Genomic DNA, 13,380 nt, shown 5'->3' with positions numbered 1-13,380 from the left:
GGCGTGAGTAGAATCGGTATACTGAGATATGATACAGTATGTATTGAGCTTCAGCGCTATGATTGGTCCCCAGCAACTGGCCATAAGACTAAACAGGCAACCAAATAGGTTGGTTGGTACTTGAATGGCGTGGATCGTTGTTCACAGTATCAGTCACTGGATTGTCTAGTCCAGACCCATTTATTTACAGGACGCCGTCATATACCTGGGATATGGCTGAGTGTGGCGCTCAACAACAAACTATAATACCATAAAGGCGTGCGTGCGTGCGTGAGTGAGTGAGTGAGTGAGTGAGTGATTGAGTGAGTGAGTGAGTGAGTGAGTGAGTGAGTGAGTGAGTGAGTGAGTGAGTGAGTGAGCGAGCGAGCGAGCGATCGAGCGAGCGTCTGTGTTTTGGTGATGGAGGTCTAATGTTTCAAGCCTTATAAAACCACAAGAAAATAAGTATATTATTCCACATGAGTCTTGAACTGGTCCCTTCACCTGTCATAAAGGGCTGCAGATTGCAAATGCAGTGTTAATTCAGCAACATTTACTCCCATTAAACTTTCCTCAGCATCATCTATTTGCACGAACTGAACTGTAACAAAAAATCACCCCCCGCTGAAAAATACAGGAGTCCCAATGCTACAAACATGTTCTTGGTCACATTTTTCCTTGTATTGGTTTATAGAAGGAATGGGCTCTGACTGATCTCACCTACTTGCGTCAATGATTCAATTTAGCTTGCTATCATTTTGATTTTGTAAAGGCTGACTGACCTACTTTCTGACCGGAGCCTTAGACAACCGACTGAGCAATAGCCAGCCCCTGTCAATCACAGGTGATCTTGTCATTACATAAATATCGCAATCCCAATGCATTCCCAAACATTCAGAGGGAGTAAACACCGTGGCACCAAGCTCTCCAACTTGGCCATATGTCAAGAATGTGAAGAGCCTTACTACACACTCATGTATTTCAAGGAGCATACGACGTGACAGTACAGCTATGTTTGTGGTACAGGCTTTAAGATTATTTATTCTTCAAGGATAAATGTGGCATTAAGATGAATGTCTGGTGAAAACAAACAAACATAAACTTATCCTTATGAGGTTGAGTTATAATTGTCTTATGTCACGCAATATTCCAGCAACATCATGACGATTGTTGCCAAGTCAGGAATCAAACCAATGGCTTCGTTGTAATGAGTGTACACTTCAACCACTAGGCTACCCTACTGAGTGAGTGAGTGAGTGAGTGAGTGAGTGAGTGAGTGAGTGAGTGAGTGAGTGAGTGCGTGAGTGAGTGAGTGAGTGTCACTTAGCTGAATAATGTTATTTATTCCATGCAAGACATAGATTTTCAAAAACAACCTAACACCCCTAAATCCATCATTTTCAAAACAAAAACCATTAACAAGGGCTCCAAGATAACTTCTGACACTGTGTCTGTACACAGATTTTACACAGCATCTGTTAGAATTATATTCTACAGACTATGGAATGCAAGAAAGAAATAATTACAAGTGAGTGAGTGAGTGAGTGAGTGAGTGAGTGAGTGAGTGAGTGAGTGAGTGAGTGAGTGTGTGAGTGCCATTTTTATCACAGTGGGGAACCCCGGAAATAGGCTTCTCACATTGCCCTCGTGGGGGAATCGAACCCAGACCTTAGGCATGAATAGCGAACATCACTGTGTCACCCATCTCTCCATTTGCCACTACTCCGAAGCCTGAGTCTAGTAAAATTCTGTTTGGTCTAATGAACTCAGCTAATGCATTTCCATATGATAACACTAAAATGTACTAAAAATGATGCCAAGATCCACATTTGGGCTCGTAGACAGAAAATGTCTTTGGCATGGGATGTACTTAACTGTTCATTAATACACGGAACACTTCCTTGATGACCCACACCATACGTGTATTTACAACCCAAGTTGCCATCTTTATTGAGATAGGAATACACACCCGATATCTCAAACATGTATTTATGACGTATCATTTTCTACTTCAACTTCGATTTGTGCCAAGTATTGATGGATGCTGGGGGAAACCAAGAGCTAGTTTACTTCATCTCTTCTTGAGCTTTCAACAAACTCTTTTGATTACTTTACCTTATCATTTCTAAATAAATACAATGAAATTGCATCACAATGTTTTGTAGACCTTTTGACATAATTGAAATGACATCATTAGTCTCCCTGAAACTGAAGCTCGTTAGCTGTACTTTTAACACTTAAGGCACAGGTTACTATTGTTTACAAATTGAAAAAGTTAGAAGGATGAGTTTGGATGATGAATAGAGTGTCACTCAGGGTCTTTTAACAGCAAGTACATCAACAGTCATCTATAAACGTTTATAAGTCTTCGGCAAGCTTTAAAGTTTTAAACTGTTATTGACTCGTGTTAATCAAGAGAAGGGAAACATTATTCATGATGCGTGGTGATTGATCCTTGATAAATAGTCATGGATATTGGCCTGACTTTCGTATTGCAGTTTATTGTAATTATGATTCATGTGATGTGACAAGTATCATATTGCAAGCGTTCCTTCATCTGCAATTTGTTAGAAACCTGAATTAAAATAACTCAAATCATTTGGTCTGGAATGGACCCATACATTGCACTTCTGCACATTTTTGAAAAGTTTGTAGTCATTTGCCATTTTGTTGGATGTTGCTATTGTAACAATGCCTTCGTAATAGACACATCATGTACAGGAAGCTGATCATGAATAGTTTCGCTCTATCAATCACAGGAATCAGTTGTTAATTTCTCAATTTCATTATTTCATTTCGACTTGTCACTCATGTAACCTTTACCAACATGATAAAAATCTGCATGATTTTGAAAAACGCAATATACCAATATTTACCAATTGTATTGTGATACGCATTCATTAGCATTTCAAATTGCGGTACACCGACAATACAGCGCACCTGGCAAGCCCTGATTACTGGCGCCTCCTCTTCTCCTGTCCACTCTATAGTGATGGAGTTATGATGGTTGCTTAACCCAGCTGAAATGCGTACCATGGTCACCGCGGTTTACCATGGAATACCATGGTATTAAGATGGTATACCATGCTAAACCATGCTAAACCGTGGTCACCTACATGTCTTCACATGGTACCCTGAAGATTTTACATCGTCCACTCTTCAGTGACAGGATTATGGAGGTTGCTTATACAATGTGACCCAAACACCCAGGTTCAATGCCCCACTAGAAAATGTAAAGCCATCAATTGTAATAATAGAATTTCTTTTTTTTGTCTCACCTGTTGCCTTCTAACAATATTTTTGAGCACACATATACATACTACGCAAAAGAATTTAATCACCCACAATTGGAAGGCATTATTGTGTTGCAGATTAACTACAGTCATATGTGCAAATCATGTATCCTTCAATTTATTTAGAGTAGTTAACATACATTTTTTTCTGTATCGATACAAGACGATACACTTGTTTAAAGAAATTACTTTTTATTCGTAAAATGACACCCAGCAGCACGGAATGTGTTATAATTAGGGTTTCAAGTTCACGACGAAAAATAGCTGTTACGAACATGTATCTACAGGTAGCTTTATGTTTTGAAAGTGCCTTGAAATATCTCTAAGGCAAGAAGTTTCCATGTGTGATAACATGTCAGTCCTAACCACATTGTGTGATATACATGTATTTACATTTGAGTGTACTGGAAGTGACCTCTGAACTTGCCTTCGTGTGCGCATGCGTGAGCAGAAGCTGAGGGGTTATTATTTGACATAATATATATACGCATTGCGATACGTATCATATCGTGACCTGTATGTTGTGATACATATCGTATTGTGACCTTGCTGTATCGTTCCACCCCCACATGACACACACATCAGTGTCCAAAAACAAGAGGGTTCCAGGGTCCTTCTGGGGTCTACTCCTGGGGTATCTGAATCTGGGAACCACCCAATTTAGATATTGCATATGGCACATAACTACACCATCATTTAAAAGTATCAAATAACTTCATATTTGTTGATCTGGCGCTATGCAATAATCACTATCTCACTCATTTACCATGTTTAAGATGCTAAGATGATGACCTGAGGTTCTTCTTTCACAAAGTGATTCCAACGCTAAGATGATGACCTGAGGTTCTTCTTTCACAAAGCGATTACAACGCTAAGATGATGACCTGAGGTTCTTCTTTCACAAAGCTATTACAACGCTAAGATGATGACCTGAGGTTCTTCTTTCACAAAGCGATTACAATGCTAAGATGATGACCTGAGGTTCTTCTTTCACAAAGCGATTACAACGCTAAGATGATGACCTGAGGTTCTTCTTTCACAAAGCTATTACAACGCTAAGATGATGACCTGAGGTTCTTCTTTCACAAAGCTATTACAACGCTAAGATGATGACCTGAGGTTCTTCTTTCACAAAGCGATTACAATGCTAAGATGATGACCTGAGGTTCTTCTTTCACAAAGCTATTACAACGCTAAGATGATGACCCGAGGTTCTTCTTTCAAAAAGCTATTCCAACGCTAAGATGATGACCTGAGGTTCTTCTTTCACAAAGCGATTACAGCCCTAAGATGATCGTAACTAGTACCCGTCCCTCCTTTAGCATTGGCTTACAAAAGTCGAAGCTCTCTAAGATCATTTTGTGGAACGGACCCCAGAATTGAGCAAATCTGTCATAATTTCATGGGTGAAATATCATTTCAAGCATCATACGATCATACTTACTTACAAACATATTGAATGCATATCTAAGGTCAGAGTATTGACTGTACAACATCACAAATTTACCAGAATGGATATGGTACAGAATTGACAAGACCGTCCACACAGATGTTGTTTCAAGTTACAGTTGATGCCCACTCACCTCGCCTTGAAGTGGGAAGTTCCACTTTGAGGCGTCCCACTAAACACTTCTCCAACATGGACTCTGCATTCACCCATTTATGCACCTGAAACAAACATATTTCTATTACAATTCTGTGTTTGCATCCTTATACAATCTGCTCGGATATGGAGTGAGTGAGTGAGTGAGTGAGTGAGTGAGCTTTGAACAATAGTTCAGTAACATCGCAGTGTGTCAACTTAATGAGGGAGAAAAGTGATGCAGCTCTTTCATGTAAACCAGGAGCCAAAAACATGTTGCTGAAAAATAAAGACAAAAATCAGGGCAAATCATGGATTCAAACTTGCAATAATTGGATCCTCGCATGTCTAAGGGACTTAACTCTGCACAGCTCATTGCAGTACCTCAGACAACTGGGCCACATGTGACCTCTGGTTTAATGGTGGGGAAGAGATAAAGGTAAATGAATGAGGAAGCCTGCCAGTTTAATGTGGATGAAAGACACAGGTTGAAAACATCAAGCATGAAGTCGAAACCCACGAGAATGGTACAGACAAACCAAGGATCATAATCAGTGAGATACCAAGCCAACACCTAGTGACATGGGTCAAAGATAATAACAGATCTTCTGGTCATTAGGCTATATCATTAGTTCCTTTGCTTGTTATGCTAACCATCATCTTCAGACCAACTGGACATTCCAGGGATTCTGACAGTCGATATGCCAATACTAATGACACTTGCTCTAATAAATGACTGCATATATATATCTGATCAATAATGTACAACATGGCTATACCAGAAATATTGGAAGACAATCCAGTTGTTCCCAAAAATAGGAAATACTGAGAAAATGGTTGCTTTTGATGCATCATGTGCAAAATGAACAATATTTTAATCTAATTATCAAAATGTAAAGTTAATACCCTGTAAGGGCAGTAGCCTCACAAAGCTTTCGCCCGTGTGTGTGTGTGTGTGTGTGTGTGCGTGAGTGAGTGCGAGAGAGTGTTTTATCCCCTTTATGCCAAGGGTAACATTAGTTCCATCTGTTAACATAATTTGGTTAGAGGCCTCCAGGGAACAAACGACCCGTGAAGATTCCGGGGTAGAATAGGTCTTCAGCAACCCATGCTTGCCGTAGAAGGCGACTATGCTTGTCGTAAAAGGCGACTAACGGGATCTGGTGGTCAAGCTCGCTGACTTGGTTGATGCATGTCATCGATCCCAATTGCGTAGATCGATGCTCATGATATTAATCACTGGATTGTCTGGTCCAGACTCGATTATTTACAGACCGCCATCATATAGCTGGAATATTGCTGAGTGCGGCGTAAAACAACAAACCAACCAACCAACCAACCAGGGATCAAACCCCTGATCTCTCCAGACAAACGCTGAGCTCTATCCACTATCAACAGAAGCATGAAGCTGCATGGCCTTTCTTGCAGGTAGTGATGAGCCACAACTGATACTGCTGGTAGCTGGTCTAACATAATGTGTCTACAATGTCCAGTGACTTGGAGTGAGACCACAGTGTATATTTTCATACAGTGACACCTAGCTTATCCAGATCCAGAATGCGTTCCTGATGATTATTTTCAGGAACAACTATACAAAACAAAACAAAAAGGATCATGAATATTTTATGGGGATATTTTGTGTAGTGAAAACTGAGCATACAATTTCATAAAATATCTCTAAAAATATTCATGTTCCTTCACTTTCTTTGTTCAGTGTGTTATATACAATCAAAGGATATTACAACATACCAATGATATGGTTACGCTGAAATTAGTTAAGCTAACTGATTATGCAAGAAACAGTCCTGTATAGAGAATAAGGTTTCACAGTTCTGTCCAGAATAAGGTTTCACAGTTCTGTCCAGAATAAGGTTTCACTGTAAAATGTAAGCTTAGACCGCAAATCTCCCATTCCACTGTATAATGCACAGATGTCCTTCTCTGATAAGGTTATCTAACAAGCATCCCTATTCCACGACTCACAGATGAGGTTCCAGCGATCGGTAATAATGCAGATCTGTTATTACATTACACATGATGTTCATCAGGAGGTCAGCTTGGGACCAGTTACTCCATTTTCTCACATAAACTTTCATAGAAAATCAGCTGTCACTGAGATCCTTGATGTTTACGCCTGGTTGTCATGGAAACAAGTCCCATTGGTGCGTCACCCTGTTTATTAATCCCTAATTGCTGTTGTGGACAGGTGTGATATTAGCCAGATAGTTCACACAGGGACATGTACGTGCAATGGTAGTCTGTCTTACAGACCCTGATACATTTATATCAAATACAGCCCATGCTAGTCTATAATGTTTGGCAAGTCTAGATTACTGCAGTATCAGGATGAAGAGAATCACTGGGCTCCTTTTTTATTAGATTTTTATTTTCTGTATGATATGTTCCTTTCAGAGACTATATGTTAGTCTAGTGCAATGGATGTCAGGGGGTAAGGTGACAAAATAAATCAACAGTTTCCAGCAGCAACTGTTGACAAGGAGGGAGTTTTGCTGGCATTGAATTCAAATGGGTATAGAAACTGATTACACTGGCCAATCCAGAGGGGAGAGGGGGGAGGAGGACACACCTTTCTTTCAGACACCCTTTCAGACACCAAATCAAGGTTCCAACCCTAACAATCTCATTGACATTTTTTTCAATACAGTGAACCTCTTTAACTCTGTTTGATTGATTTGTCTTCATACTGAAATGACAACCCCAATTTGAATCATTTTGGAATATATGGGAGACTTTGTGTCTAAAATTAGAAATTTCAAAAATAGAATAGTAATCTTCATCAGCATATTCTTTCATAAAAATATCAATCACCTTTTATCTTGCCAGTTGCCACATTCAACAATTTTTCAGGTTGGTATCTCTGCTATGTCTGATAGAATCTTCGTCTTGCCTCCACGTATGGATAATTCAACAGGGTATGTTTGTTTGCTTGTTTGTTGTTTAACGCCGCACTCAGCAATATTCCAGCTATATGACGGCGGTCTGTAAATAATCGAGTCTGGACCAGACAATCCAGTGATTGACAGCGTGAGCACTGATCCACACAATTGGGATACGATGACATGCATGAACCAAGTCAGCGAGCCTGACCACCCGATCCCGTTAGTCGCCTCTTACGACAAGCATAGTCGCCCTTTATGGCAAGCATGGGTTGCTGAAGACCTATTCTATCCCGGATCTTCACGGGTCTCAACAGAGTATGAGGTCCTGAGGAATTGGGGATGAAGAGGGACTGAGAAACAATGAGTAGATCGATCAAGTTTGATTCGAGTTGATAACACACTGCTTTGTCTACTAATTCAACCCAACAGTTAATGACCACCCTTGTTACATGGTTAGAAACTAACAGTTTTCCTCCACTAGTCCTTATAATGATGACATATAACAAAACCCTTAAAAAGAGCAAATTTCTACTAGTCCTTATTATACCTTTACAATTGGGCAGTTTGGCAAGGACTATAGGACTAGTGCCAATTTCTAACGCTGTGTTACACAGGAATAGTCGATCCACACCGTCGATGTACAGTGACAGGCAGACATCCGTTAACAGTCAACTCTTACAACTAGGAGATGTAGTCCTCGGGACCAATTCTAACCTGCAATCCCCACACTGTGATAGTGGGGATCTGAGCTGCCCCAGAATCCCTACAGGGTGTACCTGTGCCGCCACTGACAGACACATCACAGCAGGTTTCATCAAGCTGGAAGGTATGGGCAGGAATTGCCAGCGCCAGATCACTATAGGATCAAAGGTACTGCCACGACAGCATTCTGAGCAGAACATACATGGTGAAATCAGCCTCCTTGACGTACCTTTCATCTTCCGTGGACACGTGGACTGACGAGGCTACACAAACACAACAGAGCCCTTGGCATCTCTGTTGTAACAATAGCTACAGACACATATGTTATGATGTGCTTATAAAAAACAGACATGAGGACATCCTTGTTTTTCATCACTGATTGGTCCTAAAAATCAACCTGACCCTAAACTTTCAAAATATATTGTATGATAAATTTTGTTTCCCATTTATTCCATTCAGCACTTTTTGATACAACCCATCCTGAGGACAAGCATTGCTGTTTGTGATTATTAAATCAGGACAAGATGTGCCAGGTCTAGATGATTTGGAGGGGCATTTTGTGCAATTGTAAATTGGGAAGTGGATCGGAAATATAAATTTTAAATTTTAAATAAAACCAAAATTTAACCAACCCATTGTTTAAACAAAAGCCATGAGAATGTGGCCATACTCGTTTAATCTAATTTTTGTGTTCATTGTAATTCCCGCCTTCTAATTAGCTGAAGATGTTATTGAATTTATTTCCGAATAATGTGAAAATGTACGCCACTGTTATTACTTTATTACAACGGAAAGTCGGGGAATCCTAATACATTGTATTACGAAGGAATTTCTTTTTTAGCTCGCCTGGGTTCCTCAAATTTTATGTCTTCGGGTTTCATTTCTAACCCCCATTTTTTTAACTGTGTCTTCCAGTTCTCAGGGAACACATAAATGTTTGAATCTGGCAGGAACTGACCACGTCATTGAAACAGGCGCCTGTTCCGGTTTGTTACAGTCTGACTGTAACAGTTCTTCTCGCCTGTTGCCTTGATTGACAGGACCTATGAACTTTGCTTTGATCCTACTCTCCGTTGATTGGCTACTGACTTTGTGTCAAGATATGTGCATACATTAAACAATTACCTGATTCATGTCACGCCACAGTATATATTCCCACACCAGGAATGTTTATCAATCTTGTCATTTTTATCTGCTTTGATATATACAACTGTTTTGGGTCAAACTATTGTAGATAAGACATGTTTTCATTGTCTAATTTAATTACAAGGATTGACTGTGGATTTTTTTCAGTTGATTGAAGTATGAATCCTTAATTGAAGGCTGAAGTTGATGTTACCACCAACTGGCTAGCAGGTAAGACAATCAAATCAGATGAATAATAACAGATTTAATGGGTGCAAAAAACATTGTTCTACTAATTTTTCACTTAAATTTTGGATACATTTTTAAATTTAGCATGTCATACAATCGATCAAGTATACATACTAGTTTGAAACAAAACAGCCTTGCCCATGAAGGAGGTGGGGGTTAATGCCCCTTTGAAAAGTATTTCAGTTATATCACCGTGGATCCGCTTAATGTGTCAGAAAGGCCAACAGCACATTGTACACGTGGATCAAGGATCATAACTTGGGCTTGATCCTGACAGCACTTACTGTCTATATTAGAACGACATACAAAGAAGAACAACTGAATCTTGGTCCCAGTCAATTTTTGACACTGCATTGTTAGAGAACATTTGAGACATTGGTCGGAGTAAAGCGGTTTAGTAAAACACAAATTGCTTGAAAAATAAACAAGAAAAAAGACGAAAGAAAAAATGTTGCTGAAGCTACCATTTACTGACCAAATGAGAATTAAGAACCAGTTTGCACTGATTTAAGATATTACTGCTTACTGACTAAAAGAACTGAATCTTACTGCCTATTGACTGAACACTATCAGAATCAGGACCTCCGCCATCATATAGCTCGAATTTTGCTGACTGCGGCGTTAAACAACAAACAAACAAACAGGATCAGGACCCCTTTGAATCCATTTCAGGCAGATTCTGGCACCTAATGATGCAGCTCTGTACTTGTGATGCCTTAAAAAAAGCCTGAAGTAATGCGGAACAAAGTGAGTGAGTGAGTGAGTGAGTGAGTGAGTGAGTGAGCGAGTGGGGTTTTACGCCGCTTTTAGCAATATTCCAGCAATATCACGGCGGGGGACACCAGGCTTCACACATTGTTTACCCATGTCGGGAATTGAACCCGGGTCTTTGGCGTGACGAGCGAACGCTTTAACCACTGGGCTACCCGACCGCCCCTTCGCGGACCAGATTCCCTACCAGCGTACTTACACTGACTGAATCAGTAGACATTCAACCTAATATTTCTCAAGAGAGAATCAGTTTGAATAATCTGTACATCCTTGATTAAATATTTGACCTGAATAAAAGCTATGGCTGAATGTCTCACAGAGAAAACAAACTGCTCATTTGTTAAAACACTGAGTGAACATGAACTTACGGCATATCATAAGGCCCCCCGAGGTCTAGTGGTATGGTGTCCGCCCGGAGAGCGGAAGGTCCGAGGTTCGATCCCCAGCCGCGTCATACCAAAAGATGTTAAAAGATGGTACTTGTTGTTACCCTGCCTGGTGCTCGGCATTAGGGGGCTAAAACAAGGACTGGTCAGCTCAGAGTCAGTATTCTGTGTCTAAGAGGGGTATTCATGTTAAATTGCGGCATGGTATCTCAGTGGGCTAGCACTATAAATCGGCATTAGTCTGGACTAGTACAAGCAGCCACACACAAACACATGCATCGCTAAAATCTTGGACGCAATGTTAACCCCATTTCAGCTCACCTTCAGTTGGTTTTCGAAAGTGGTGGCCATAAATTCAATGTAAGTGGTTGGAAATTATTTTTTAAAAGTTTCAACTTCCAGAATACTGGTGAATGAAAACTCGTGGATCACAGCATCACAGAAGTAAAAACATCAATTATCCACATGTACATAACCTTCTGACTTCCCATTTCTGTACATCACTTGATAACATGTGCTAGTTTCTACATTGAAACCGCAAAACGTGTGGTGGGGGATAATAAGGCAATACCACAAGCAAAATATCACTGCTGATTTCAATCATGGTATGGTCAGTTTGATGTTTTAGAGAATAAACGTCTGCTCTGAATGTCTACAATGGAATGGATGAATACCTCAGAATACCTCAACTGCTCTCATGTCCAAAACTCTCCACACAAAAGCTCTGATAATTTTTATGGCACTATGTCATCAGTGAAATTAACAAAGCACTTACAACATATTTGATTGCTGAAGGCCCAGGGGAGGTGTTTTATCAATAGGCCAGACTACATCGTCATCGTGTACAAACTCTCTGATGTAATCTCAGAATGTATTGACACAATTCATCAGTGAAATCTGACCAATTCTGGGAGTAATCACGAGGCAAAACCGGTGTGCAGCAGGGCAGACCGCCCTTGTGCCTCTCCATCATGGACTCAGCTCGCAGGGACACAGAAGCTCATTCACTAAGTCTCTGGGGGCTTCTACTAATTTTCCTCACTGGTCTATTCTTGAGTTCTAATCTCCACTTCAAGCCAAACTTGGCCGTGATAGATTGGAGACTGTGGGATCCAGGCATCAGGGCTCAGACACAAGTCTCCTGGGACGTGTGAGGACATTGTATTACACACTTACATACAAACACAGACACGGATACACACTGCAGCTTCTGATCCCTGACACTGGGAATCTCCAGTACTTTTGGGACTTTCTTGGTGAAATGTTGGAATAAAATATATCCCCAAGTCCCCAGGCCTATCAAATTTATGATATGCTGTGCAGATCATTGATTCTAGAGGAGAGTAATGATATTAACGTCACCACCATTTGGTTGGTTGGGCTGATAGTGTTGTGTTAGCTGGCAGAGGTGTTGGGACGTTTAAATGGCACTTTGTGAATGCAAATACAGCCGTGAAATTGGTGACTACACACCAATACTTGACCTTCTCAGCGTCATGTAGTTTCTCCTATTTTATATAAGACAAAACTTCAAATTCTCTTTACAACCTCCCACAAATGTCACTTCTTTAAATAAAGGTGAGCTTCCCTACCTATGGTATTCAAGTATTAATCAGTAGATGTTAACACCCTTAACCACTCACTCCCTTTACAGTCTGTGTACATTATAACCATTTTTTTCTGACAGCACTGATAGAAGTTGGCATAAGTCTTGTAGTCCTTGCCAAATTGGCCAATGGTTAAGGTATCACAAGCACCAGTAGAAACTTTTTGTTGTTAAGGGTTTTGCTATGTGATATCATTATAAGGACTTGTGGACTAGACAAGTTAGTTTCTACCTCAGTGAGAGGTGGTCATTTGAAAAGTAATGTTCCATCCAACAACATCAACTTACTTGATTTCTCAATTTTTTTATAGACTAACAAAACTCAACAAACACATTTTCATTTATATGCTGTGTGAGTGTGGGTAGGGGACATGCCTCAAAACGTAAGGAATAAGGGTTTTTCCCCCCGACATGGAACCATTGAAGTACCCCCTGAAGTGTATGATGATTATCCATCCACCAGTTAATGATTACACTGAGACAATGTATCAGTTTCGCACACAGCACTCATTACTGTGTCTAGACCAACCCTGGACTTGAATCCCAGACAGTGAAGAACAGTCCCTCTATAAGATGTACAATGCTAACAGCATACGAAGTATGGCCGGCCTCATGTTGAATAACACAATTTCTGACCCCAATCTTGAGAAACAAACCTCCACATGTGTCCTTTGTTGATTTGAGGCGAAGAGCAGTATTTCGGACACATATCTTGAGTGAAATAAACCTGTTTATCATACCTCCATGTCAGAATGATGAGATCTGATTATTCCATGTGAAAATACTA

The 13,380-nt window shown here is 40.3% G+C and overlaps 1 protein-coding gene across 1 annotated transcript in view; it reads right to left on the bottom strand.

Moving 5' to 3' along the window:
• LOC139473648 (cytochrome b5 reductase 4-like) overlaps positions 1–13,380 on the bottom strand; it is a 100,013-nt gene that overhangs the window by 27,458 nt on the left and 59,175 nt on the right. The window contains exon 4 of the mRNA XM_071256327.1: positions 4,856–4,940. Coding sequence (XP_071112428.1) covers positions 4,856–4,940 — 85 coding nt within the window. The remainder of the gene's footprint in view (positions 1–4,855; positions 4,941–13,380) is intronic.

The sequence above is a fragment of the Haliotis cracherodii genome, unplaced genomic scaffold (genome assembly GCF_022045235.1).
Source record: "Haliotis cracherodii isolate W230 unplaced genomic scaffold, xgHalCrac1.p SCAF_3, whole genome shotgun sequence".
Classification (NCBI taxonomy): domain Eukaryota; kingdom Metazoa; phylum Mollusca; class Gastropoda; order Lepetellida; family Haliotidae; genus Haliotis; species Haliotis cracherodii.
The sequence above is the reverse complement of the archived record's forward strand: the minus strand, read 5'-3'. Positions and strand labels throughout refer to the sequence as shown.